The sequence below is a fragment of the Coregonus lavaretus genome (genome assembly GCF_964263955.1).
Source record: "Coregonus lavaretus genome assembly, chromosome: 25".
Taxonomy (NCBI): Eukaryota; Metazoa; Chordata; class Actinopteri; order Salmoniformes; family Salmonidae; genus Coregonus; species Coregonus lavaretus.
In genome coordinates this window covers 10,425,028-10,450,005 of record NC_140012.1, presented here as the reverse complement: position 1 = coordinate 10,450,005, position 24,978 = coordinate 10,425,028, and the positions used below count along the sequence as shown (strand labels likewise).

General features: G+C 43.1%; 1 protein-coding gene across 4 annotated transcripts in view; it reads right to left on the bottom strand.

Moving 5' to 3' along the window:
• Positions 1-24,978, bottom strand: part of LOC311100634 (thyroid hormone receptor alpha-like) — a gene marked incomplete at both ends in the record, with an annotated part of 49,680 nt that overhangs the window by 3,203 nt on the left and 21,499 nt on the right. For all 4 annotated transcript variants that reach the window (XM_084141561.1, XM_084141558.1, XM_084141560.1 and 1 more), the window contains 5 exons: positions 752-1,010; positions 4,617-4,763; positions 12,135-12,340; positions 12,561-12,708; positions 13,631-13,731. In XM_084141561.1, coding sequence (XP_083997687.1) covers positions 752-1,010; positions 4,617-4,763; positions 12,135-12,340; positions 12,561-12,708; positions 13,631-13,731 — 861 coding nt within the window. The remainder of the gene's footprint in view (positions 1-751; positions 1,011-4,616; positions 4,764-12,134; positions 12,341-12,560; positions 12,709-13,630; positions 13,732-24,978) is intronic.

Here is a 24,978-nt window from a genome sequence, read left to right as displayed (position 1 = left end):
TTGAGTTTAACCATAATATCTGTTGTAATATTTGTTCTGTCTTTTTTGGAGGATAAAATTGAAATTGTAACCAGCTTTGTATGGCTTGTTTAAGAAACTTTGAACAAAGTTTCATTTTCAATTAATCGAAAATGTGAAAAGGCAAAACAGCCTTTTTTGAACAAAGGATAAAGCTTTCTTAGTAATGTACTGGAGAACCAGTTCGGGTTTAAGTAGAACTTATGTATGAGTGAAGCTTTTAGTGAGAGTTGCTTTAATATTTAATAATTTCAGCCCCCCAAACTCATGTTCATTATATAAATAGGCACGTTTAATTTAGTCTGGTTTAGCGTTCCAAATAAAGTGACATTTATTTTGCTCATATGATTTAAAAAACTAGTAGTCTGGAGTAGGCAGAGCCCTAAGTAAGTCAACGGTGATAGGACTAAAGAGTTAATCAATGTGATTTTTCCATAACTAGACAGGTATTTACCTATCCATGGTTGCAGAATCTTGCCTAATTTTGCTAACCTTCTATTGAAATTGGTTGTGGTAAATTAATTTATATCTTTAGGGATATGAATACCAATTATGTCTAGTTCACCATCAGACCATTTTATTGGTAAACTACAAGATAATGTAAAAATGATGTATTTTAACAATCCAATATGTAATATGGTACATAATTGGGATTTGGAACTCGGCCTGAATCCTCTCTGACCTGAATGACCTCAATTGACCTCTGGCCATTTACCCTTGACCCCGTCCTCACCTGAGCTCATGAGCAGCACAGCCTGCAGCAGCGCCACCTCTGTGTCGTCCAGGTTGAACTGCGCCAGGCTCTTGCCCAGGTCGAAGATGGCGTCCGACACCACGCCAAGGCCGCCGTTCTTCAGCTGCTCCCGCTTGACCGCCATCTCGCCACTCAGGGTCAGCGTCTCGCTCTCTGCGTCGTAACGCACAGCGGCGCGCAGCGACATGATCTCCATACAGCAGCCTTTTAAAAGGATGATCTGGTCTTCGCAAGGCAGCTGGACGGAGGAGAGGAGAGAGGGAGGAAGGAAAAGGAGAAGAGTAATAGTAGAGTATTGGTTGCTTGCAGTCATAGACTGAATTGTACACCAATTTACAATCAGATTTTATTCAAATAGTAAGATCCTAAAAAAGCACCATCATTCTAATAATTCGAATACAATCCTACAACGACAACATTTGGAGTGGCAGGTTTAAAAACAACATTAGTTCTAATTTTGAGTTATTTGGTAGACTTTACAAAAGCCATTGGGCTATGTGGTGTGTACATTGATCAGTTTGGTGAATAATGGGATGGGTACGATCTGGTAGCATCCTGTTTGTGTTATTAGAGTTTTCAGGGGGAGGAAGGGAGGGCGAGAGAGACTGTTACTGAATGTAAACAAAGTGAACTTAAAGGCACTTTTCCATTCTTCGATTGGAATTTCAAAGTACAGTTACGTAAGCCTACATACTTTCCAACTGTAGTGGTGTAGGCTTTGTGTGTCGAGTTCCAAGTCTGTATATATAATTCTGTCTGAATCCCAAATCACCCCCTTCCCCTCGGCCCTCTATTTACACGTTAACGCGAGCCTCTGCCATATGCACAAGTGTCAAATCCTCCAGCCATCCAAGTCATAAACTGTTCTCTCTGCTACCGCACGGCAAGCGGTACCGATACACCAATTCTGGAGCCAACAGGACCCTGAACAGCTTCTACCCCCAAGCCAAAAGACTGCTAAATACTTAACCAAATAGCTACCCAGTCACAGACTATCTGCATTGACCTCTTTTGACTCATCACATACGCTGATGCTACTGCTTATTATCTATCCTGTTGCCTAGTCACTTTACCCCTACCTATATGTACATACAGTATCTACTTCAATTACATCCAGTGTTGTAAAGTACTAACGTCAAAATACTTTAAAGTACCACTTAAGTCGTTTTTTTTGGGTATCTGTACTTTACTATTTATATTTTTGGACTACTTTTACTTTTACTTCACTACATTCCTAAAGAAAATAATGTACTTTTTACTCCGTACATTATCCCTGACACACAAAAGTACTCGTTACATTTTGAATGCTTAGCTGGACAGGAAAATTATCCAATTCACACACTTATCAAGAGAACATCCCTGATCATCCCTACTGCTTCTGATCTGGCGGACTCACTAAACACAAATGCTTCATTTGTAAATTATGTCTGCATGTTGTTTTTTTTATTGTGCCATCTGGTTTGGTTAATATAAGGAATTTGAAATGATTTCTTATTTTACTTTTGATACTTAAGTATATTTTTTCAGCAATTACATTTACTTTTGATACATAAGTGTATTTAAAACCAAATACTTTTAGACTTTTCACTTTTACTTGAGTCATTCTCTATTAAGGTATCTTTACTTTTACTCAAGTATGACAATTGGGTACTTTTTCCACCACTGATTACCTCGTACCCCTGCACATCGACTTTGTACTGGTACCCCGTGTATCATAACTCATTGTATATTTATTCCTTGTGTTATTATTTTTCTATTATTCTCTCTGCATTGTTGGGAAGGGCCGGTAAGTAAGCCTTTCACTGTTACACTACACATGTTGTTTACGAAGCATGTGACAAATAAACATTTATGTGTCCCAAAGCTCAGGGAGTGAAAATGATCGAGGGTGTAAGAGCTAATTAGACCCTCCGATAGCCACTTCGACCGAGCCAGCAAGGCTGCAGGCTCCAGAGCGAAATGCTATCTCAACACGCACTGCGATATGTTTGGAGTTTGCACAATTTCATACAAAATAATTGAGAGGCGTGCCTAATTATATGACGTGCATTTGTTTGTCTCTTATTTCAAGGCTTGACACATAAAACAAACAAAATACCTCCTAAATGTTATGTTTAACTGTTACTGAGGTTTATTATCTTGTAAAACGACAGCAGAAATTCTTAATTTGAATTTCATGCGTGTTTTATTATTGAAATGTGGAACATGAATTGCATCATTTAAGTCATGAGTGTGTCTTGAAGTTGATGGGTTTATGGATCCTCTCGCCACTCAATGGAAGTAACCCTCGGAGTTTCATCTGCAACATGTTGGTGTATGGACAATATATATGGACAGTATATGGATAGAATATGTAGTATATCTGTAGAATATGTAGGATAGAATAGTATATGTACAGCAATAGTTAAATAGGATAGGCCTAGATTAGAATACAGTACATATGTCACCCCCGGATCTGTTTCACCTGTCTTTGTGATTGTCTCCACCCCCCTCCAGGTGTTACCCATCTTCTCTATTATCCCCAGTGTATTTATACCTGTATTCTCTGTTTGTCTGTTGCCAGTTCGTTTTGTCTCGTCAAGCCTACCAGCGTGTTTTTCATACTCCTGTTTTGAGCCCTGTTTTCCCGGTTTTGATCTCTCTGCCTGCCCTGACCCTGAGCCTGCCTGCCGCTCCGTACCTTACGGACTCTGCCCTGGACTACCGACCTCTGCTTGCCCTTGACCTGTCCTTTGCCTGCCCCCTGTTTATATAATAAACGTCGGTTATTCGAACTGTCTGCATCTGGGTCTTTTCCTGAGCTGTGATAATATACATACGAAGTGGGTAAAACAGTATGTAAACATACTGACCAGTGTTCTATGACTATGTACATAGTGCAGCAGCCTCTAAGGTGCAGGGTAGAGTAACCGGGTGGGACCGATTCAGCAATTTTTTGGGGCTTGTGATGTTGTTCCTTTAGGGAAGGGCTCTCCAACACTGTTCCTGGAGAGCTTCCGTCCTGTAGAATTTCTCTCCAACCCTAATCCAGCACACCTGACTCTAATAATTAGCTGGTTGATAAGATGAATCAGATTAGTAACAACTTGGCTTGGAGCGAAAACCTACAGGATGGTAGCTCTCCAGGAACAGGGTTGGAGAGCCCTGCTTTAGGGTGTAGTCAGAGAAAATGTACATTATGTACATTATACATATTTCAACATGCACTTTCCACATGCATAAATGTAGTGTATTCAGTGTGACAATATGTCATTGTGGTGTGTGTGTGTGTGTCTTTAGATGTGCTGTGATTCATACAGTGTGCTAAGGGGGCTTACATCCCAGGTTCACATTCGGTGGCATTCAGAATCACACGCACTGCTATGCCCGCCCACACACCCACAGGCTGTGTCTACACAGGCAGCCCAATTCTGATCTTTTGCAAACATTTTGGCAAAAGAGCTGATCTGATTGGTCAAAAGACCAATTAGTGAAAAAATATCAGAATTGGGCTGCCTGAGTAAACACAGCCATATACACACGTGCGAGCGCACACACACACTGCAACAGTCTCCACTGAATAATGACCATAGTAATCATACTGTCGTTAGTAGCAACAACACTGCAGCAATACACCAAACACAATGCAGGCTCATTATTGAGGAAAGACTCACACAGAGACTCACGTCAACAGGCTTCAATTCAAACACACAAACAAAGATAGAGGCAGTCTTTAGAACTGATATAAGGAAGACACAGACCCAACTCACACACACACCCACACACACAGACACAGACAAACAAAATCACACCCAGCCAACACGCACACCCCACTGCATACACACACACATACTTAGGGCCTTACCCCCGAGAACATGGGAAGTTTTTTGGCAAAGTCGACAACGCGGGTGATGGCAGGGGTGATAATCTTGGTGAACTCACTGAAGGCCTCCAGGTCCACCTTATCTCCGTCCGACGTGGGGGCCACCGGAGACTGACCTATGTCCTCCGGCTAGGGGACAGGACAGGGGACACATGGACACAACACATGTCAACAGATAGCCAGCAGCTGCGGTTAGGAACACGAGTCAAGAGACTTGAGTTAAGTCCTTTGTTATTCCATGAGAGTTTATTAATTTGTTTGCTGGTAAGATTACATAAATTAAGCACATCCAACAAAAGTATGGAATTAGACATAGCAGACACATTACAATGACTGAATCATTTTTATTTTGAAGTAATGGTTGACATCATTGAGGAGCATGAGATCATGTGTAGTTAACAGCTCCTCAGAGCACAAAAGAAAATACACTTAGAGACGCAAAGCTCATGGTCATATTCAGAATAAGTGGTTGATTTACATGCACGACTAGCAGATGGGATTCTATGGACCTTTGCAAAAGGCACATCAGACTCAAACTCTTAACCTTGGTACAGCCAATTTCATTGGGAGTTGAGAAAGGACTGATATGTAACAAAAGGCGTTATAGGTGGGATGGGCTGAGGGAAACTGAGGGTTGGGATGGAGACAAGTGGGAGTGGAGTTGCTGGGCGGGGGGTAGAATGAAGGTAAAAAAAAAAAGTTTGAATGACACTTAAAGGGAACGCTGTTACATCCAATGCCTGTTTGCCTGAGGCTGATGCCGCGCAGGTGCTTGTACGCGCGTATACATGCATACACACACACTCGCATTAAAACGCACACGTGCACACACACGGGGACACACACACATGCACACATGTAAATAGTGTATTGTAATGTAAATGTTGAGCGGCTTCACTGCAGGTAGTTTGTAGGTTAAATAAATAAAAAGGCATTATCCTTTTAAACAATGAATGACGCACAATCCATACAGAGCTTATGGATTGCGTGACTGAGTCAGACTTGAAGCAATCTGGAGTATGCACCCGAGAATCTCGCAATTACCTGGAATAATACAACAATGGCTTTGATAACAGTACATTCATTTTTCTCATCCTAAATAAGGCAGAGTTTAAATTGTTCGGGGTCAGACGGGTTTATGTTTCAGAGTTAAGAAATAGGTCTCTCTTGACTCAACTAACTCAAACCAACTGCAAAACGAACCGGTCTATGGTCTGAAGGTTCACAAAGTCATTCAGGGGTTAAAGATGGTAAACATAAGTATGTTAACACTGTCTAAGCCGCTTGTTAAGTCTCACCTAGTTATCTTAAGATGAATGCACTGTAAGTCGCTCTGGATAAGAGCATCTGCTAAATGACTCAAATGTAAATGTCTGTTAAACCCCTAGCAGCAAACTGGGTTTAAAACTAGGTTGGTTGACTACAGTGGCATTTCAGGGGGCACTGGCACACAAAGGACAAGTAATAGTCCAAAATCCATTGCAACCAATGCCCTGAAACTACCTCATTATCACTCATGTGGAGCAATTCAATTTGGCAATTTACATACTCACCTTCAATCAAATAGGTTAGACAAAATATATGGATCCTCTCCAGGACACAGGGCTGGAGGAGGGAGGTGCAGTGAACTGTAGCCTTTTTGATCTGGTTGGGTGATTTTGATTCCAAGTGGATGAAGGTAGTCTACAGCTTGTTAGCTACTGTTAAATGTAAGTTATTTACTAGCATACATTCTTGTCCAGAGCGACTTACCGCAAGTGTAAACAAAATACATTACATACTGTATAAAATGTATATTAAGTACTAAATAGATCCTTATTAGACTGTTAGTTCTAATAGTTTTATGTATTATATACTGCAGATGGATTTTAAGTAATAAGTAGGAGATAGTTACTAGCTAAAAATGTTATAACAGTGTTAGAAGGAGAGTAGTATAATCATCTGTTAGGTTAATCATGTGACTTCAGGCTAGATGTGTTATCTTGGTAGTTGGTGTGGTTCCGGAATGCTCTCAGCATTCTTCTAATACCTGGCATTTGAGTCCCATTAAATCATTACTGCTGTGTGTAGACCCACAGATGTTTTGTATCGCTGAGCATTTCTAATGGACCGTGTTGTAGGCTATTTTGGGATGTACATGTATACACTGAGTATACCAAACATTAGGAACACCTTACTAATTCTGAGTTTGCCCTCAGAACAGCTTCAGTTCGTCGGGGCATGGACTCTACAAGGTGGTTAAGTGTTCCACAGGGATGCTGGCCCATGTTGACTCCAATGCTTCCCACAGTTGTGTCAAGTTGGCTGGATATCCTTTGGGTGGTGGACCATTCTTGATACACACAGGAAACTGTTGTGCGTGAAAAACCCAGCAGCGTTGCAGTTCTTGACACAAACCAGTGCGCCCAGCACCTACTAACATACCCTGTTCAAAGGCACTTACATTTTTTGTCTTGCCCATTCACCCTCTGAATGGCACACATACACAATCCATGTCTCAATTGTCTCAAGGCTTAAAAATAATTCTTTAAGAGCAGGTGTTCTTAATGTTTTGTATACTCAGTGTATAAATTGATGGGACATTTCTGTTATGGTGTGGTGTCATTGTCGCTGTGTCCTGTCACTTTCTCTGGCCTTTGAGCATTCTGATTTAAATTACTCACACACACACACACTGCACTCCCAGCTGTAGGAACTGGCTGCTGTTCCCTGCTCACGCAAAAGCAAACTTACAGATGTGACATTTTAGTCATGGTAATTAGGCTTCTCCAAGCTCTGATCCTGCTGCTGGTCATTAGTAGCCTACCAAACTTGCTAACTGCCTCGTACTCAGCACTCTATTGTCCCTCTAATCACTCTGACATCAATGCAAATGATATCGAAAATCTAATCAAACACTTCATGAGAGCCCATGAGCTCATGTTGCTCAACATTTGTATAGGCTATGAGAAAACAGAGTGATGGCCTCTTAAAAAAAAGGAGGTTCCCATCAGCTTTCTATAGGCTAGGCCTACTATATTTATTTCTCAACTTTCCTAATATTAAGCACATTGTTTCTCTTTACAACAGGAGTATAGCCTACCTGGCTGGCATGAAAATGAACCATGGGAAAAGCATCCTCCATTCGCTATTTAAGTGCATAGATGACATGTATTTTTTCCCCCTGCCCGTTTTGAGACAGGTGCATGATAATGGTCCATTCTAAATTTCACACATACACTACCGTTCAAAAGTTTGGGGTCACTTCGAAATGTCCTTGTTTTCGAAAGAAAAGCAATTTTTTTGTCCATTAAAATAACATCAAATTGATCAGAAATACAGTGTAGACATTGTTAATGTTGTAAATGGCTATTGTAGCTGAAAACTGCTGATTTTTAAAGGAATATCTACATAGGCGTACAGAGGCTCATTATCAGCAACCATCAGTCCTGTGTTCCAATGGCACATTGTGTTTGCTAATCCAAGTTTATAATTTTAAAAGGCTAATTGATCATTAGAAAACCCTTTTGCAATTATGGTAGCACAGCTGAAAACTGTTGTGCTGATTAAAGAAGCAATACAACTGGCCTTCTTGAGACTAGTTGAGTATCTGGAGCATCAGCAATTGTGGGTTCGATTACAGGCTCAAAATTGCCAGAAACAAATCACTTTCTTCTGAAACTCGTCAGTCTATTCTTGTTCTCAGAAATTAAGGCTATTCCATGCGAGAAATTGCCAAGAAACTGAAGATCTCGTACAACGCTGTGTACTACTCCCTTCACAGAACAACGCAAACTGGCTCTAACCAGAATAGAAAGAGGAGTGGGATGCCCCGGTGCACAACTGAGCAAGAGGACAAATACATTAGAGTGTCTAGTTTGAGAAACAGGCACCTCACACGTCCTCAACTGGCAGCTTCATTAAATAGTACCCGCAAAACACCAGTCTCAACGTCAACAGTGACGAGGCGATATCTCAGACTGCCCATCTTAATCTTTTATTTTTATTGGCTAGTCTGAGATATGGCATTTTCTTTGCAACTCTGCCTAGAAGTTCAGTATCCTGGAGTCGCCGCTTCACTGTTGACGTTGAGACTGGTGTTTAGAGTCACATCATGCAGCCTTAGAATGTATTAAAAATCAAAACATATAGCCCAATCACAACAAAAGTTGCATAAATATCTTTAAATTAAGCATATAGGAGGACCTGTTTCTTTGTTAACCGCTCAACACAGAATAGCCTCATGTGCGCACTCCCTCAAATCATTTGTAAAAAAAAATATTCTGCTGTGTTAAGTTGTATTTGTCATACTATAAAATAATATAAAATAATGCCACGGAATTCTAAGTAAATCTTGTCTGCTAAATGAACTAGTGTAGCCCACAGCCATTTGGCATAGCCAGATCAGGGCCTAACATAAGGACAACTCAGAGTATGCTATTCTGTTCTTCATATCATGCTTCTTTAGACCTTTGTAAAATAAATCATGGATTTATTGTGAAGGTCTAGGCTATATTACATGGATTTATTCAACTTTTTAAATTGTAGATGTTCCAAAGGTCTGCATCAGTGGCTTGTAGGCTATGTGTGGAAGCCAGGAGATGCTACATGTGTTTATGTTAATGAACGGTAAATTACCATGAGACCTGCAGTTATATGCTTGACCAATCACCGGCTGACAGAATGTCATGACCGCCACAGCCCTATATCCCTAGTTCCCATGTTGTCCGGGCTAGCCCTGTCAGGATACCCTGTGGTAGTAATGGTAGGCCTATTGATCTGATGTGCTGTTCATTGGCCAGGTGGCTCTGGGAACACAGCGGCAGGATGTTGTAGCCAGGGATTAGGCCTAGCAGGTGCTGAGGTATCAGCTGGGCACTTCACTCACTCACAGCATAGCTGACACTAAGCCCTGGAAAGAAGCAGGGGGCTTTATTGGGTGATCTAGATGTTGGGGGTTCCCATGTGAGCCTCGGGAATGAAAAGAAGTATTCAACCCCTTTGTTATGGCAAGTCTAAATATGTTCAGGAGTAAAATTTGCTTAACAAGTCACATAACTTGCATGGACTCACTTTGTGTGCAATAATAGTGTTTAACATGATTTTTGAATGACTACCTCATCTCTGTACCCCACACATACAATTATCTGTAAGGTCCCTTAGTCGGGCAGTGAATTACAAATACAGATTCAACCACAAAGACCAGGGAGGTTTTCCAATGCCTGGCAAAGAAGGGCACCTATTGGTAGATGGCTAACAATTAAGAAAAAATACATTGAATATCCCTTTTAGCATGGTGACGTTATTAATTACACTTTGGATGGTGTATCAATACACCCAGTCACTACAAAGATACAGGCGTCCTTCCTAATTCAGTTGCCGGTGAGGAAGGAAATCTCTCAGGGAATTCACCATGAGGCCAATTGTCACGTTTGTTTAATGACGGGACAGACCAAGGCGCAGCGTGATATACGTACATGTTTATTCAACTAAATAAACACACGACAAAACAAGAAACGAAACGAAACGAAACGAAATGTGAAGTCCTAAGGTAGATACAACAAACCTTAACCGGAAACAAGATCCCACAACTAGACAGTGCCAATAGGCTGCCTAAGTATGGTCCCCAATCAGAGACAACGAGCGACAGCTGCCTCTGATTGGGAACCACACCGGCCAACATAGAACTATACATACTAGATCCCACATAGAAAATACTACATAACAAAGAATATACACACCCTGACTCAACATATACGAGTCCCCTGAGTCAGGGCGTGACACCAATGGTGACTTTAAAACAGTTACAGATTTTAATGGCTGTGATAGGAGAAAACTGAGGATGAATTAACAACATTGAAGTTAATCCACAATACTAACCTAATTGACAGAGTGAAAAGAAGGACGCCTGTACATAATACAAATATTTCAAAACATGCATTCTGTTTGCAACAAGGTACTAAAGTAATACTGCAAAAAATGTGGCAGAGCAATTCACTTTTTGTCCTGAATACAAAGTGTTATGTTTGGGGTAAATCCAATACAGCACATTACTGAGTACCACTCTCCATATTTTCAAGCATAGTGGTGGCTGCATCATGTTATGTTATGGATATGCTTGTAATCGTTAAGGACTGGGGAGTTTTTCAGGGGAAAAAATGGAATGGAGCTAAGCACAGGCAAAATCCTAGAAGAAAACCTGGTTCAGTCTTCTTTTCACCAGACTCTTGGAGATAAATTCACCTTTCAGCAGGAAAATAACCTAAAACAGGCCAAATCTACACTGGAGTTGCTTACCAAGAAGACATTGAATGTTCCTCAGGGGCCAAGTTAGAGTTTTGACTTAAATCTACTTGGAAATCTACCACTTTGACAGAGCTTGAAATATTTTGAAAAGAATAAGGGGCAAATGTTGCACAATCCAGGTGTTGAAAGCTCTTAGAGACTTACATTTTAGTATATGCTCTTATCCAGAGCAATTAGGGTTAAGTGCCTTGCTCAAGGGCACATCAACAGATTTGTCACCTAGTCGTCTAGGGGATTCGAACCCGTTTCGGTTACTGGTCCAACACCCTTAACCACTAGGCTACCTGCCGCCACGAAAGACTCACAGCTGTAATCGCTGCCAAAGGTGCTTCTACAACGTATTGACTCAGGGGTGTGAACACTTATGGAAATGAGATAATTCTGTATTTCAATTTCAATGAATTAGCAAACATTTCTAAATGTTTTCCTTTTGTCATTATAGGGTATTGTGTAGATGGTTGAGAAAAAAAAAGTATATTTAATCCATTTTGAATTCAGGCTGTAACACAACAAAATGTGGAATAAGTCAAGGGGTATGAATACTTTCTGAAGGCACTGTAGCAATAGACCACAATGTTTTGGCATATAGGCTACAAATATTTCTCTGTGTGTTTAGTTTGTAAGCTCAAATGGACATTGAGCAGTGATGTCCAATGGGCCTTCGAAAAACAAAATACTTTCTCTGACTATCATAGAATATGGGGTCATGCTGCAGGTGGTTCCTGAAACATATTCAATCTTTGTAAAAATCCATTGAGTGTAAGTTAGGGAGGAGTTTCCTCCCACGGTCGAGAGAGAAGGCCCTGTTGTACACTCCAGCCGCTAACAAGCTACTTGTATCAGTGGTCTCATGTCAACAACACTGATGTAATGGTTAAGTTCGTCACCTGGAAGCTTAGCCAAATATGGTGTACCGGTTTATTGAAACTCTACACTCAAGCTGTTGTGATATGTTGAATTTGATTACTGTTACCAATTATTGCAAGGCACATTATGACGCAAAACCAGGTATAAACAGAGATGAACAAGGAAGCAAGGCTTTGAGAAAATGTACTTTAGATCTGTACTAGAGTTTTCTCCCGAGTGCCTGTCATGTCTGCTTGCTTCGACACCTGTTATGTCTGTGCTTGTCTTTGTCATTAAAACATCTCATAGTCTGGAAGCCATCCTGATCTTTCTTCATGATTGATTACACTGAGTCCTTCATCCTCTTACCAGGAACTTGCGTTTCTGTTTCCAGTGGGAGCCCTGTGCGTTGGTGTGGCGGTGGGCCTCGGTCAGCATGCGGATCAGCTCCCACTCCGAGCCAGTGGGCTCCGGCCGGTTCTGCAGGGTCTTCACCATCTCCTCCTTCTTCCTCTTCTCCCGGTTCTCCTCGATCAGACGCCGCTTTGCCACCCGCTTAGAGTCGTCCAGGACGACTGAGAGAGAGAGAGAGAGAAAAAAAACGGAGAAAGAAAATGATTTCACTTACATCAAGGAGTCACGAGTGAAGGCATCCATATGACTTGTAAAATGTTTGTGAATGTGTAATATGTATGACATTGTGCATGACACAGTGTTTGTGTGTGTGTGCGCGTGTGTGTATACGTACCAGTGTGAGAGTGTGTGTGTGTGTGTGTGTGTGTGAGAGACACTCACGGTCCATGGCCATGCCCACTGCGATGCACTTCTTGAAGCGGCACAGCTGGCACTGGTTGCGGGTGATCTTGTCGATGATGCAGCAGCCATCATACTTACAGGAGTAGGCGGGGTGGAGGTTCTTCTGAATTGTCCGCCGAAAGAAACCCTGGGAGAGAGAGAGGGAAGAGCGAAAGAGATGAGGGAGAGTGAGAGAGAGACAGAGGGGAGGGAGAGGGTGAAGAAAAAATGGAGGGACAGAAAGCGAAGAAGGAAGAAAGAGGGAGGTAAGAGAGGAGAGAGAGAAATAGTTCAGCACAACACAGTTCAGTGCTACCTGTTATGAGCTGTTATGGAGCCAGAGGGTGTGTGTGCGTACATGCATGTGGGCATGTCTGTTTGTATGAGTGTGTGTGAGGATTTGACAGGGGTGGTGGGAGTTCAAACACGGCAGACAGACCATGATGCAGAGTTGAAGGGTAGAGAGAGAGAGAGAGAGAGAGAGAGAGAGAGAGAGAGAGAGAGAGAGAGAGAGAGAGAGAGAGAGAGAGAGAGAGAGAGAGAGAGAGAGAGAGAGAGAGAGAGAGAGAGAGAGAGAGAGAGAGAGAGAGAGAGAGAGAGAGAGAGAGAGAGAGAGAGAGAGAGAGAGAGAGAGAGAGAGAGAGAGAGAGAGAGAGAGAGAGAGAGAGAGAGAGAGAGAGAGAGAGAGAGAGAGAGAGAGATCTGAAGTTGGACAGCAGAGGGAGGGTGTCAGGCTGTCACTTGGACTAGAGTGAGGATGACAGAACTGACATAGAGATGACATACTGTAAATATTGGGGAAGCTGTCACGCTGTGTGTGTGTGTGTCTGTGTGTGCATTAAATACAGGCAAAAAACCTGCCCCGAATTGATTGCATGTGAATATCCTTGTTTATTTATGGTTGATGTTGTGATGAACCCTTCCCCCATCTGATCTTTGTATTTAGTATTTCCTGGCCTTATCCCAACCTCGTTCTTAAATGACCCAGTGCTTGAAGTGAAAATAAACGGTGCAGGCTCCATTCAAAAGTCGTGATCTATAGGGAGTGCATATGGCCCTGTGTGTCTCACCTTGCAGCCCTCACAGGTGATGCAGCGGTAGTGGTAGCCAGTGGCCTTGTCTCCACACACCACACACGGTTCATCCTTCTCCAGGTAGCTGGGGATGTACCCTGCAACACACAGAGAGAGGTGGAGAAGGTGAGCGGTATGAGAAGGAGTGAGTATGAGGACAAGCCCTGAAGTTCACTCTGTTGCCACGCTGTACTGATGCTGTAAAGATAGTCAATATTCTGACCTCAGAAGTTTCAAGATACAGTGAGGGAAATAAGTGTTTGATCCCCTGCTGATTTTGTACGTTTGCCGACTGACAAAGACATGATCAGTCTATAATTTTAATGGTAGGTTTATTTGAACAGTGAGAGACAGAATAACAACAACAAAATCCAGAAAAATGCATGTCAAAAATGTTATCAATTGATTTGCATTTTAATGAGGGAAATAAGTATTTGACCCCTCTGCAAAACACGACTTAGTTCTTGGTGGCAAAACCCTTGTTGGCAATCACAGAGCTCAGACGTTTCTTGTAGTTGGCCACCAGGTTTGCACACATCTCAGGAGGGATTTTGTCCCACTCCTCTTTGCAGATCTTCTCCAAGTCATTAAGGTTTCGAGGCTGACGTTTGGCAACTCGAACCTTCAGCTCCCTCCACAGATTTTCTATGGGATTAAGGTCTGGAGACTGGCTAGGCCACTCCAGGACCTTAATGTGCTTCTTCTTGAGCCATTCCTTTGTTGCCTTGGCCGTGTGTTTTGGGTCATTGTCATGCTGGAATACCCATCCACGACCCATTTTCAATGCCCTGGCTGAGGGAAGGAGGTTCTCAACCAAGATTTGACGGTACATGGCCCCATCCATCGTCCCTTTGATGCGGTGAAGTTGTCCTGTCCCCTTAGCAGAAAAACACCCCCAAAGCATAATGTTTCCACCTCCATGTTTGACGGTGGGGATGGTGTTCTTGGGGTCATAGGCAGCATTCCTCCTCCTCCAAACACGGCGAGTTGAGTTGATGCCAAAGAGCTCCATTTTGGTCTCATCTGACCACAACACTTTCACCCAGTTCTCCTCTGAATCATTCAGATGTTCATTGGCAAACTTCAGACGGCCCTGTATATGTACTTTCTTGAGCAGGATTTCAGTCCCTCACAGCGTAGTGTTACCAATTGTTTTCTTGGTGACTATGGTCCCAGCTGCCTTGAGATCATTGACAAGATCCTCCCGTGTAGTTCTGGGCTGATTCCTCACCGTTCTCATGATCATTGCAACTCCACGAGGTGAGATCTTGTATGGAGCCCCAGGCCGAGGGAGATTGACAGTTATTTTGTATTTCTTCCATTTGCAAATAATCGCACCAACTGTTGTCACCTTCTCACCAAGCTGCTTGGCGGTGGTCTTGTAGCCCATTCCAGCCTTGTGTAGGTCTACAATCTTTTCCCTGACATCCTTGGAGAGCTCTTTGGTCTTGGCCATGGTGGATAGTTTGCAATCTGATTGATTGATTGCTTCTGTGGACAGGTGTCTTTTATACAGGTAACAAACTGAGATTAGGAGCACTCCCTTTAAGAGTGTGCTCCTAATCTCAGCTCGTTACCTGTATAAAAGACACCTGGGAGCCAGAAATCTCTCTGATTGAGAGGGGGTCAAATACTTATTTCCCTCATTAAAATGCAAATCAATTTATAACATTTTTGACATGCATTTTTCTGGATTCTGTTGTTGTTATTCTGTCTCTCACTGTTCAAATAAACCTACCATTAAAATTATAGACTGATCATGTCTTTGTCAGTGGTCAAACGTACAAAATCAGCAGGGGATCAAATACTTTTTTCCCTCACTGTATGTGTAATAGATACAGGTAACTGCCAAAATAATGGAAACACTTGAGTAAATGAGGGATACAAAGTGCTTCCACACATGCGTGGTTCCTGAGTTAATTAAGCAATCAACATCCCATGTTTAAGGTCATGTATAAAAAAGCCCAGCTGCCCATTATTTTGGCTACCATGGCTAGAAGAAAAGATCTCAGTGACTTTGAAAGAGGGGTCTTAAAAGGGCATAGGGGGTTTAAAGGGTGTGTCACCAGATCTCAACCCAATTGAACACTTATGGGAGATTCTGGAGCGACGCCTGAGACAGCGTTTTCCACCAACATCAAAGTTGAGGAGAGATTGACTGCATCACTATTGGTCTTTGTGTGAAGTATTGATTTGTTGAAGGTACCGATCTGTCTGTCCAAACAGTAGGCACACAGTTCAGACACTCATCAGTACAAGACATGCAATCAGAGGTCTCTTCACAGTCCCCAGGTCCAGAACAGAGGCTGGGAAACGTACAGTATTAAATAGAGCCATGACTACATAAAACTCTCTGCCACCCCAGGTAACTCAAGCTAGCAATAAAAACAGATTTAAAAAAAAACCCCAGATAAAGAACACCTTACTGCACAAAGGGGACTGTGAAGAGACACAGCCATTTAATATATATTGTATTGTAATTGGCACTGTATTATGAATTAGACCTAGATATTGTGTGTATGTACTGATATGTAGGCTATGTGTGAAGTTTTACATTTATGTAGTTCAGTCCTTGACTAATAACGTTCTGTACTATGTACATTATTATGTCATGTTTCATGTGGACCCCAGGAAGAGTAGCTGATGATTTTGCAGAGGCTAATGGGCATCCTAATCAATACCCAAAATACCAAACAAAACACCAAATTATAGAATTTCTCATGGAAGAATGGTGTCACATCGAGTTCCAGACACTTGTAGAATATATGCCAAGGTGCATTGAAGCTGTTCTGGCTGCTTGTGGTGACCCAACACCCTATTCAAGTTCAAGTTTTATTGTCACATGCACAAGTACGATGAAATGAAGAAATTATATCAGCAAACAAAGATAAATGACATAAAACACAATGGAAAAATACTTTGGAGTACCTTAAATTACATCACGGGCAGAAAATCAAATTAATCTCCATCGTTCATTGAAGTTGATGGGTCATTTATAACAAAACCTTTCGATATTGCCAATCTGTTCAATGACCATTTAACTTGTAAAGTGGAAAAACTCAGAAGTGAAATGACAACATTGAACAGTGAACCATCACATTTTTGTATAAAAGATGTAATAATGAAAAAGAACGATTGCGATTTTGAATTTGGTCAACACTGTGGGAGAGGTGGAAAAACGATTGTTATCCATCTATAATGGTAAGCCACCAGGTATAGACAATCTTGATGGGAAACTAACTAATGGTAGCAGACTGTATTGCCACCCCTATTTGCTATATCTTTAACCAAAGTCTAAAGGAGTGTGTGTGTCCACAGGTGTGGAAGGAAGCTAAAGTAATTCCACTGCCTAAAAATAGTAAAGCACCCTTTCCTGGCTCTAATAGCCACCCAATCAGTTTGCTACCTGTTCTTAGTAAACTGATGGAGAGGATTGTTAGTAAACTGATGGAGAGGATTGTTAGTAAACTGATGGAGAGGATTACATTTACATTTTAGTCATTTAGCAGATGCTCTTATCCAGAGCGACTTACAGTTAGTGAATACATATTTTTTTTAATACTGGCCCCCCGTGGGAAACGAACCCACAACCCTGGCGTTGCAAACGCCATGCTCTATCAACTGAGCTACATCCCTGCCGGCCATTCCCTCCCCTACCCTGGACGAATTGTGTGCCGCCCCATGAGTCTCCCGGTCGCGGCCGGCTGTGACAGAGCCTGGATTTGAACCAGGATCTCTAGTGGCACAGTTAGCACTGCGATGCAGTGCCTTAGACCACTGCGCCACTCAGGAGGATTGTTAGTAAACTGATGGAGAGGATTGTGTTTGACCAAATACAATGCTATTTTTCAGAGAACAATTTAACTACTGACTTTCAGCATACATATCAAGAAGGGCACTCAGCTTGAAATAATCTATGGATTTCACATGACTGGTAATACAGATATGCATATGTTGGTCACAGATAACTTTTTTAAAAAGTAGGAGCGTGGATCACAAATCCAGTCAGTATCTGGTGTGACTACCATTTGCTTCATGCAGCGCAACATCTCCTTCGCATAGAGTTGATCAGGCTGTTGATTGTGGCCTGTGGAATGTTGTCCCACTCCTCTTCAATGGCTGTGTGAAGTTGCTGGATATTGGCGGGAACTGGAACATGCTGTCGTACATGTCGGTCCAGAGCATCCCAAACATGCTCAATGCAGGCCATGGAAGAAGTGGGACATTTTCAGCTTCCAGGAATTGTGTACAGATCCTTGCAACATGGGGCCGTGCATTATCATGCTGAAACATGAGGTGATGGCGGCTGATGAATGGCACGACAATTGGCCTCAGGATTTTGTCACGGTATCTCTGTGCATTCAAATTGCCATTGATAAAATGCAATTGTGTTTGTTGTCCATAGCTTATGCCTGCCCATACCATATCCCCACCGCCACCATGGGGCACTCTGTTCACAATGTTGACATCAGCAAACCGCTCGCTCACACAACGCCAATGTCTTCTATCTGCCCGGTACAGTTGGAACCTGGATTAATCAGTGAAGAGCACACTTCTCCAGCGTGCCAGTGGCCATTGAAGGTGAGCATTTGCCCACTGAAGTCAGTTACGACGCCGAACTGCAGTCAGGTCAAGACCCTGGTGAGGATGACGAGCACGCAGATGAGCTTACCTGAGACGGTTTTACTGTCAGTTTGTGCAGATATTCTTTGATTGTGCAAACCCACAGTTTCATCAGCTGTCCGGGTAGCTGGTCTCAGACAATTCCACAGGTGAAGAAGCCAGGTGTGGAGGTCCAGGGCTGGCGTGGTAACATGTGGTCTGCGGTTGTGAGGTCGGACGGACATACTGCCAAATTCTCTAAAACGACTTTGGAGGCGGCTTATGGTAGAGAAATTAACATTAAATTATTTGGCAACAACTCTGGTGGACATTGCTGCAGTCAGCATGCCAATTGCACGCTCCCTCAAAACTTTAGACACCTGTGGCATTGTGTTGTGTGACAAAACTGCACATTTTAGAGTGGCCTTTTATTGTCCCCAACACAAGGTGTAACTGCGTAATGATCATGCTGTTTACGCATCTTCTTGATATGCCACACCTGTCAGGTGGATGGATTATCTTGACAAAGGAGAAATGCTCACTAACAGGAATGTAAACAAATTTGTGCACAACATTTTAGACAAAAAGCTTTTTGTGCGTATGGTACATGTATGGGATCTTTTATTTCAGCTCATGAAACATGGGACCAACACTTTACATGTTGCGTTTATATTATTGTTCAGTGTATATATATAATAAACAAAAACACAAGAAATAAGAAATAAGAGATAAAGCACAGGGTCAGTGCAAATACCAAATGTACAATGTGCAGGGATACTGGAGTAGTTTGAGATACATATGCACATGTAGGTGGGGGATTAGGAGAAACTGACTGGTAGCAGGATAAATAATAATAAATAGTAATAGTAACAGTAAACAGTATGGCAGTAGCATAAGTGGTCGGTGAGTGTCTGTGTGTCAAAATCAAATAACATTGTATTTGTCACATGCTTCGTAGACAACAGGTGTAGACTAACAGTGAAATGTTTACTTACGGTTATTTTCCATCAATGCAGTGTTAAAGATAATATAAAAAAATACAAAATAATAATAATAGTGGCACAGTGAATATCGAATAAAAATAAAGAGTAAAAATAACATGGCTATACACTGAGTATACCAAACATTAGGAACACCTTCTTAATATTGAGTTGCACCCCCCACTTTTACCCTCAGAACAGCCTCAATTTGTCGGGGCATGGACTCTACAATGTGTCGAAAGCGTTCCACAGGGATGCTGGCCCATGTTGACTCCAATGCTTCCACACAGTTGTGTCAAATTGGCTGGATGTCCTTTGGGTGGTGGGCCATTCTTGATACACACCTTCCAACAGGACAACGACCCTAAGCACACAGCCAAGACAACGCAGGAGTGGCTTCGGGACAAGTCTCTGAATGTCCTTGCGTGGCCCAGCCAGAGCCCGGACTTGAACCTGATCGAACATCTCTGGAGAGACCTGAAAATAGCTGTGCAGCGATGCTCCCCATCCAACCTGACAGAGCTTGAGAGGATCTGCAGAGAAGAATGGGAGAAACTCCCCAAATACAGGTGTGCCAACCTTGTAGCGTCAAACCCAAGAAGACTCAAGGCTGTAATCGCTGCCATAGGTGCTTCAACTAAGTACTGAGTAAAGGGTTTGAATACTTATGTAAATGTGTTATTATTATTTTTTTTTTTAATTCTAACAACCTGTTTTTGCTTTGTCATTATGGGGTGTTGTGTGTAGATTGATGAGGAAAAACAACAATTTAATCAATTTTAGATTGTCTGTAACGTAACAAAATGTGGAAAAAGTCGAAGGGGTCTGAATACTTTCCGAATGCACTGTATAGAGAATAGAAAACATGGCTATATACAGGGAGTACCAGTACTGAGTCGATGTGCAGGGGTACGAGGTAATTGAGGTAGCTATGTACGGTACATAGGTAGGTATAAGGTGACTAGCAGCAGCGTATGTGGTGAGTGTGAAAGTGTGTGTGAGAGTGTGTGTGTGTGGCGTCAGTATGTATGTGTGTGCATGTTATGTGTGGTGGGTGTATGTTGTGTGTGTACTTGTGTATGTGTGTGTTGGGGTGTCAGTGTAGGTATGTGTGAGTAGAGTTCAATGTGTGTGCATAGCATCAGTGCAACAGAGTTAGTGCAAAAAATGATAAATAAAGGTAGTCCGGGTAGCCATTTGATTAGCTATTTAGCAGTCTTGTTAAGAAGTCTTATGGTTTGGAGGTAGAAGCTGTTCAGGGTCCTGTTGGTTCCAGAATTGCTGTGCGGTAGCAGAGAGAACAGTCTGTGGCTTGGGTGGCTGGAGTCTTTGAAAACATTGTGGGCCTTCTCTGACACCGCCTGGTATAGAGGTCTTGGATGGCAGGGAGCTCGGCCCCAGTGATGTACTGGGCCGTACACACTACCCTCTGTACTGCCTTGCGGTCGTATGCCATACCAAGCTGTGATGCAGCCGGTCAAGATGCTCTTGATGGTGCAGCTGTATAACTTTTTGAGGATCTGAGGGCCCATGCCAAATCTTTTCAGCCTCTTGAGGGGGAAGAGGCGTTGTCGTGCCCTCTTCACGACTGTGTTGGTGTGATTGGACAATTACAAATCCTTAGTTATGTGGACACCGAGGAACTTGAAGCTCTCGACCCGCTCCACTACAGCCCCATTGATGTGAATGGGGGCGTGCTCGGCCTTCCGTTTCCTGTAGTCTACGATCAGCTGCTATGTCTTACTGATGTTGAGGGAGAGGGTGTTGTCCTGGTACCACACTGCCAGGTCTCTGACATCCTCCCTATAGACTGTCTCAACGCCATCGGTGATCAGGCTGACAACTGTCGTGTCGTGTGTGGTCACACAGTCTTGGGTGAACAGGGAGTACAGGAGGGGTTGAGTAACAGTGGGTTGAGTAACACTATGTTGGTGTTTATTTTATTTTGGCAGTTACCTGTATCTCCATATACACTACATGACCAAAAGTATGTGGACACCTGCTCTTCGAACATCTCATTCCAAAATCATGGGCATTAATATGGAGTTGGTCCCCCCTTTGCTGTCATAACAGCCTCCACTCTTCTGGGAAGGCTTTCCACTAGATGTTGGCACATTGTTCCATTCAGGCACAAGAGCATTAGTGAGTTTGGGCACTGATGTTGGGCGATTATGCCTGGCTCGCAGTCGGCGTTCCAATTCATCCTAAAGGTGTTAGATGGGATTGAGCTCAGGGCTCTGTGCAGGACAGTCAACTTCTTCCACACCGATCTCGACAAACCATTTCTGTATGCACCTCACTTTGTGCAAGGGGGCATTGTCATGCTGAAACAGGAAAGGGCCTTCCCAAACTGTTGCCACAAAGTTGGAAGCACAGAATCGTCTAGAATACCATTGTATGCTGTAGCGTTAAGATTTCCCTTCACTGGAACTAAGGGGCCTAGCCTGAACCATGAAAAACAACCCCAGACCATTATTCCTCCTCCACCAAACTTTACAGTTGGCACTATGCATTTTAGGCAGGTAGCGTTCTCCTGGCATCCGCCAAACAGCACTTACAGTTAACCGGAGCAGAAATGTGCGAACTGACTTGGAAAGGTGGCATCCTATGACGGTGCCACGTTGAAGGTCACTGAGCTCTTCAGTAAGGCCATTCTACTGCCAATGTTTTTTCTATGGAGACTGCATGGCTGTGTGCTCGATTTTATACACCTGTCAACAACGGGTGTGGCTGAAATAGACAAATCCACTAATTTGAAGGAGTGTAAAAAAAGAAACGTCCTCTCACTGTCAACTGCGTTTATTTTCAGCAAACTTAACATGTGTAAATATGTGTATGAACATAACAAGATTCAACAACTGAGACATAAACTCAGTTCCACAGACATGGAATAATGTGTCCCTGAACAAAGGGGGGGTGAAAATCAAAAGTAACAGTACGTATCTGGTGTGGCCACCAGCTGCATTAAGTACTGCAGTGCATCTCCTCCTCATGGACTGCACCAGATTTGCCAGTTCTTGCTGTGAGATGTTACCCCACTCTTCCACCAAGGCACCTGCAAGTTCCTGGACATTTCTGGGGGGAATGGCCCTAGCCCTCACCCGCCGATCCAACAGGTCCCAGATGTGGTCAATGGGATTGAGATCCGGGCTCTTCGCTGGCCATGGCAGAACACTGACATTCCTGTCTTGCAGGAATCACGTACAGAACGAGCAGTATGGCTGGTGGTATTGTCATGCTGGAGGGTCATGTCAGGATGAGCCTGCAGGAAGTGTACCACATGAGGGAGGAGGATGTTTTCTCTGTAACGCACAGCGTTGAGTTTGCTTGCAATGACAACAAGCTCAGTCCGATGATGCTGTGACACACCGCCCCAGACCATGATGGACCTTCCACCTCCAAATCGATCCAGCTCCAGAGTACAGGCCTCGGTGTAACGCTCATTCCTTCGACAATAAACACGAATCCGACAATCACCCCTGGTGAGACAAAACCGCGACTCGTCAGTGAAGAGCACTTTTTGCCAGTCCTGTCTGGTCAAGCAACGGTGGGTTTGTGCCCATAGGCGACGTTGTTTCCAGTGATGTCTGGTGGGGATCTACCTTACAACAGGCCTACAAGCCCTCAGTCCAGCCTCTCTCAGCCTATTGCGGACAGTCTGAGCACTGATGGAGGGATTGTGCGTTCCTGGTGTAACTCGGGCAGTTGTTGTTGCCATCCTGTACCTGTCCCGCAGGTGTGATGTTCGGAAGTACCGATCCTGTGCTTGTGTTGTTACATGTGGTCTGCCACTGCGAGGACGATCAGCTGTCTGTCCTGTCTCCCTGTAGCACTGTCTTAGGCGTCTCACAGTACGGACATTGCAATTTATTGCCCTAGCCACATCTGCAGTCCTCATGCCTCCTTGCAGCATGCCTAAGGCACGTTCACGCAGATGAGCAGGGACCCTGGGCATCTTTCTTTTGGTGTTTTTCAGAGTCAGTAGAAAGGCCTCTTTAGTGTCCTAAGTTTTCATAACTGTGACCTTAATTGCCTACCGTCTGTAAGCTGTTAGTGTCTTAACGACCATTCCACAGGTTCATCGAACACGCATGGGAAACAGTGTTTAAACCCTTTACAATGAAGATCTGTGAAGTTATTTTGATATTTACGAATTATCTTTGAAAGACAAGGTCCTGAAAAAGGGACATTTCTTCTTTTGCTGAGTTTATATAGTGTATACAGTGGGGAGAACAAGTATGTGATACACTGCCGATTTTGCAGGTTTTCCTACTTACAAAGCATGTAGAGGTCTGTAATTTTTATCATAGGTACACTTCAACTGTGAGAGATGGAATCTAAAACAAAAATCCAGAAAATCACATTGTATGATTTTTAAGTAATTAATCTGCATTTTATTGCATGACATAAGTATTTGATCACCTACCAACCAGTAAGAATTCCGGCTCTCACAGACCTGTTCGTTTTTCTTTAAGAAGCCCTCCTGTTCTCCACTCATTACCTGTATTAACTGCACCTCTTTGAACTCGTTACCTGTGTAAAAGACACCTGTCCACACACTCAATCAAACAGACTCCAACCTCTCCACAATGGCCAAGACCAGAGAGCTGTGTAAGGACATCAGGGATAAAATTGTAGACCTGCACAAGGCTGGGATGGGCTACAGGACAATAGGCAAGCAGCTTGGTGAGAAGGCAACAACTAGAAGAAAATGGAAGAAGTTCAAGATGACGCTCAATCACCCTTGGTCTGGGGCTCCATGCAAGATCTCACCTCGTGGGGCATCAATGATCATGAGGAAGGTGAGGGATCAGCCCAGAACTACATGGCAGGACCTGAAGAGAGCTGGGACCACAGTCTCAAAGAAAACAATTAGTAACATACTACGCCGTCATGGATTAAAATCCTGCAGCGCACGCAAGGTCCCCCTGCTCAAGCCAGCGCATGTCCAGGTCCGTCTGAAGTTTGCCAATGACCATCTGGATGATCCAGAGGAGGAATGGGAGAAGGTCATGTGGTCTGATGAGACAAAAATAGAGCTTTCTGGTCTAAACTCCACTCGCCGTGTTTGGAGGAAGAAGAAGGATGAGTACAACCCCAAGAACACCATCCCAACCATGAAGCATGGAGGTGGAAACATCATTCTTTGGGGATGCTTTTCTGCAAAGGGAACAGGACGACTGCACCGTATTGAGGGGAGGATGGATGGGGCCATGTATCGCGAGATCTTGGCCAACAACCTCCTTCCCTCAGTAAGAGCATTGAAGATGGGTTGTGGCTGGGTCTTCCAGCATGACAACGACCCGAAACACACAGCCAGGGCAACTAAGGAGTGGCTCCGTAAGAAGCATCTCAAGGTCCTGGAGTCTCCAGACCTGAACCCAATAGTAAATCTTTGGAGGGAGCTGAAAGTCCGTATTGCCCAGCAACAGCCCCGAAACCTGAAGGATCTGGAGAAGGTCTGTATGGAGGAGTGGGCCAAAATCCCTGCTGCAGTGTGTGCAAACCTGGTCAAGACCTACAGGAAACGTATGATCTCTGTAATTGCAAACAAAGTTTTCTGTACCAAATATTAAGTTCTGCTTTTCTGATGTATCAAATACTTATGTCATGCAAATTAATTACTTAAAAATCATACAATGTGATTTTCTGGATTTTTGTTTTAGATTCCGTCTCTCACAGTTGAAGTGTACCTATGATAAAAATTACAGACCTCTACATGCTTTGTAAGTAGGAAAACCTGCAAAATCGGCAGTGTATCAA